At 43.2% G+C, this 4,440-nt stretch overlaps 1 protein-coding gene across 1 annotated transcript; it reads left to right on the top strand.

The window, feature by feature from the left end:
• LOC101846956 (endoglucanase) lies at positions 1-3,915 on the top strand (the record flags this gene model as incomplete). The annotated part of the gene is given in 4 exon segments (XM_005096679.2): positions 1-124; positions 2,528-2,653; positions 3,226-3,351; positions 3,720-3,915. Coding segments are annotated over 4 exon segments (546 nt in total), but the record flags the coding sequence as incomplete, so codon positions are not given.
• Positions 3,916-4,440: the final 525 nt, after the last annotated feature.

Raw genomic sequence — 4,440 nt, 5'->3', positions numbered from 1 at the left:
GCAGAGCAGAAATGTCAGCCAAACAGCCACGGCGTGAGGGTATACAACGGCAAGAAGTGTGCCAGCACCACGAGGTATAACGACGGGCACAGAGGATCGTGTGGCTGCGGGCCTTCCAACAGTGGTAGGTCTCTGAACCACAGTCTGGTGCGTGGTGGTGCCTGGTGGTGCGCGAAGGTGATGGTGGGATACTGGTTTGATATAGAATGATTCTAAAGAAATATGCATACATGTATATCATCATCATCATCATCATCATCATCATCATCATCATCATCATCATCATCATCATTACCATCATCATCATCATCATCATCAAAATCATTGTGAATAGCAGGGAATAAAAAAGGGTTGAGACCAGTGGCGGCTCGTGGTTTATAGATCGTGTGGCTGCGGAAAACCAGCCTCTGGTGAGTGTCAAAACGAGTTTAGTTAGTAGTAATACGAGTCTTACGGTACTTGCAACACCATAAGCTCATTAAAAGTTTTACGGCACTTGCAACACCATTATGTCCGAAAGAGTTTTACGCCTCTTACAATACCATAAGGTCATATAAGAGCCGAAGGTTTGCTACTGTTTGAGTAAAGAGAAGCACATCGACACAATAATGGCCATTTAGTGTTGGGGAAAAGTAAGACAGACAGACAGACAGACAGACAGACAGACAGACAGACAGACAGACAGACAGACAGACAGACAGACAGACAGACAGAGGCAATAGAGGGAACGTAAAAAAGTAAAGTCTACCAGTGGCGCCCTCCAACCACCCGTTCCCAGGAATAGAGGTGTTTTAAGAGAGTAACAAACACAAAACAGAAGTTGGAGAGATCAGGGCAATACATATTTGACTGGAAAGAAGGAGCAAATCACACCAGAGCACCCGACAGCCACCCACTCTAAACGAGAAATTCTCTACGTAACTTAATACTTTTACGTTACTGTATTCTTCCTCTTGTATCTAAATAAAGTTTGTATATCATCATCATCATCATCATCATCATCATCATCATCATCATCATCATCATCATCATCATCATCATCATCATCATCATCATCATCATCATCAACATTATCACTTGTCTATTTGAGCGCCTTCAAATCGGCAAGGTGTTTTTGAATGTTGATATATGTTTGTTTGGATTTACTTAAAACTGAATGAAAATCGGCATCAGCAATAAACCTCTAGTCAACAGTTCAGTTGACAAAAATCTGACCGGCACCGCCGGTCTTGCCCAGTTAACAAACCGCCCCTAACATCATCATCATCATCATCATCATCATCATCATCATCATCATCATCATCATCATCATCATCATCATCATCATCATCATTTTAGGAAGCAACATCCGAAAAAAATGGTGGAGAGTTGGGTATAGGAGCCTGAGGTACCGGAACACCCAGTGCAGCTCTCTCTATTATTACATCAACAACATCATGGGTTGCGACGTGGTGGAATCAGGCGCTCGTCAATTTTTGAGCATACGGAGTTATTGGTATAATCATGAAGCTTGTTTCTTTGTCTTGTTTTAGATGGAGAAAAATATCTGACTATTTTACTATCTTAAACAGAAGTTGAGATTGTATCTATTGAAAAGGGCTGTGGTCCCTAAAGTCAGACGAATAATTACCCGCCCCCACACCCCCACCCCCTAAAACGGCCACCTAATATGTCGATTTCCAAAGATTGAGAGTCTATGGAATCCGTATATTTTTTGTGCTTTTGATCATCGTTTTTCTTTAAAATCAACCCAGAAATATGTTTTTTAAATGGACATATAGGTGTTGAGCCAAAATTTTAAAACGAAAAAAAGAAAAATCGACACAAACTGCCCAACTGCCTGTAAAACACTGATTTCTTCGACTTTATCCTTTTGAAGTACACCTGATTTCACCACGCTACTCTACAAAAGTTAAGGACCACTTGCAAACACTCTGAGTTGTCTTCTTGGGACGACCTTCATGTGGGTGCTCTTGGTTGGGTCCAGTTGCTTGATGGCGCTGCCTCAGGTGGACCATGACAAAGTGTGACACTGCAAGCTGTCTGGCAACTTCTCGGGCTCCAATTCCACCCTGTGGCCATGCCATAGCTCTGGCACCATCAAAGTCTCCCAGCTTTCGTCTTTATGGCATGTTGATGCGATACTGGATTTTGAGCAAACGGCGGCTTATATTGCCACCAAAGTGAGCACAGTTCGAGACCGTACGTCTGTGTATGACGTGCGCTAGAAATTTTAACTGAGGAATGTCCCTGGTGTTGCACACACGTCGATAAAAAAGAGCAAATGTGGCTAAAATTCCCCGAGGATTTCCGTGCAGCACGTGGTGGTTTTGCCTTTTAGGAAGCTTTGCAGTACGCATTGGTATCCCATGAACACTTTCAGAGCAAAACAATTTGAAACATTCCTCGCAGTCTTTTTTAATGGATTTTAAAAAATCAAGGGTGTCTATCAAGATGGTCCTTAACTTTTGTTGAATTTCCCCTGGCGGTCATTACAGGCAAGAATATTTCATGACTGTATCCACAGACACTCCTTTCGACTGGAACATGTCCAAACACGTGACCGCCCCTAACCAGATGTACTACGACAATGGCGGGAACAGCCAGTGGTGCGGCAAGAACTGCGGAAAATGTGTCAAACTTACTCCTACTGGTTAGTTGTTTTTGTTGTGTTTTTTTTGGTGTTTTTTTTTTAATGTTTTTTCTGATGAGTGTTACTGCTTTTGTTGTTATTGCACACACGCACACCCACTCACGCACACACACACAAAAACACAGACACACATATACACACGTATGCACGCACGCACGCACAAACATACACACACATACACACACACACACACACACACACACACACACATACACTCACACAACACACTCACACGCACGCAGACACACACAAACACACACATAAACAAACACACACACTCAGGCATACATACACACACTTATACCCGTACACTTACATAGATACACACACAGATAGAAAGAGAGATAGAGCGGGAGAGGGAGCTAACAATAGAATCAAAGAGACAGAAACAGGCAGAGACAATAAGAAAGACACAGAGAGACAGAGAGAGAGAGACAGAGAGAGAGGGAGAGAGAGGGGGGGTGGGGACCCTCACAAATTGATATCAACAGATAGCCTTTGTTCACGCCTATATAAGCGATCAAGTAAAGCGACAGAATATTATTTCTAAATCGTACTTGTCATTTCTTTAGGTGGATTCGTTCCTGGCAACGGCAAAGCCCCCAAGCACAGAACCCCCGTAGTCTTCATGGTGACCAACAGCTGTCCAATCAACGAGAACAGAGTTTGGTGTGGCCAGAGCGGAAAGCCTGGAACAAGTAAGTACACAGAGGTCACAAAGGTGTTGTAAGGTCCTTGGTGAGAAGGAATTTTTTTGTCCTACTATCTCAGTAATGATGCCAGGATATTGTGTTCCTCTCTGCCGTGTTGGATCCTGCTTCCTAAATGACCTCGATTATGCACTGACCAGGCCACCAATAATTTGTTTATAGATGCACCAGCCATCCATGTCTTGGGGCTCTTTTAGCCTCTTTCTCCTATCTGTGGATTAATTCTTTTTTCTTTCAAAATTACTTCTACTTTTAAAGCCTAGATTCTGCCCATGTGGGTGTAAAAACACCTAGATTAAACCAATAAGTAAATGAATACATTTCACCCAACGTGACGCATCCTTGAACTTCCTCAGACAAAGTCAACGACCACGGCTACGAGGCTCATTTCGACCTGCAGAACAACAAAGGTCAAGTTCTCAACGGTCTGGGCTGGGACAACGCCGAGGTCACGTGGGAAGAAGTCAGTTGTCCTCATGACTACGCCAGTCTCTGGAATCAATGCGAATGCCACGGTCACCATTGAAGTGTTTCGGCACGCACAGGGGAACCCAACCAACAGCACGTCGGAAATATCCAGAAATAGATAACAGAGGATGAAAGACGGCCGTACTTTGCTTTTGAATTTTATCACGATTTTCGTAAGATTTACGAATTTTCTGCTAGTACAAATTGACTCGAATCGCACTTGTCAGTTGAACAATGGAGTTGCAAATACAAAATAAATAGTCCATATGCGGTACCATACAAAATACAACGCCTTGTGTTTCTCTGAGAAAGTTAATTAGTGTTTCTGATTCTGCATTTGTTACAATGAATCGTTCTTTTTGTCCTTGTGTTGACGTTGTCGTTAGTGTAGAAGTTATTGTTTTACGGCGCTCGCAACTGCATAAGGTCATATGAGCGTGCGGGACACATTCAACATTTTCAGTTGGTTGGAAATTTTGAATTTTGCCCAGGTTGCGGCCGAAGCCTACTCTTATCGACTTTGGACCATCAGTGGATCTTTAACGTGCGCAACTTGCACACGGGAACTCCCCAATCTCCCCCTCCCCCCTTGTTCGAGAAGGCTCTGTG

The sequence above is a fragment of the Aplysia californica genome, unplaced genomic scaffold (assembly GCF_000002075.1).
Source record: "Aplysia californica isolate F4 #8 unplaced genomic scaffold, AplCal3.0 scaffold00135, whole genome shotgun sequence".
NCBI classification, from domain to species: Eukaryota; Metazoa; Mollusca; class Gastropoda; order Aplysiida; family Aplysiidae; genus Aplysia; species Aplysia californica.
This window is presented reverse-complemented; position numbering and strand designations above follow the sequence as displayed.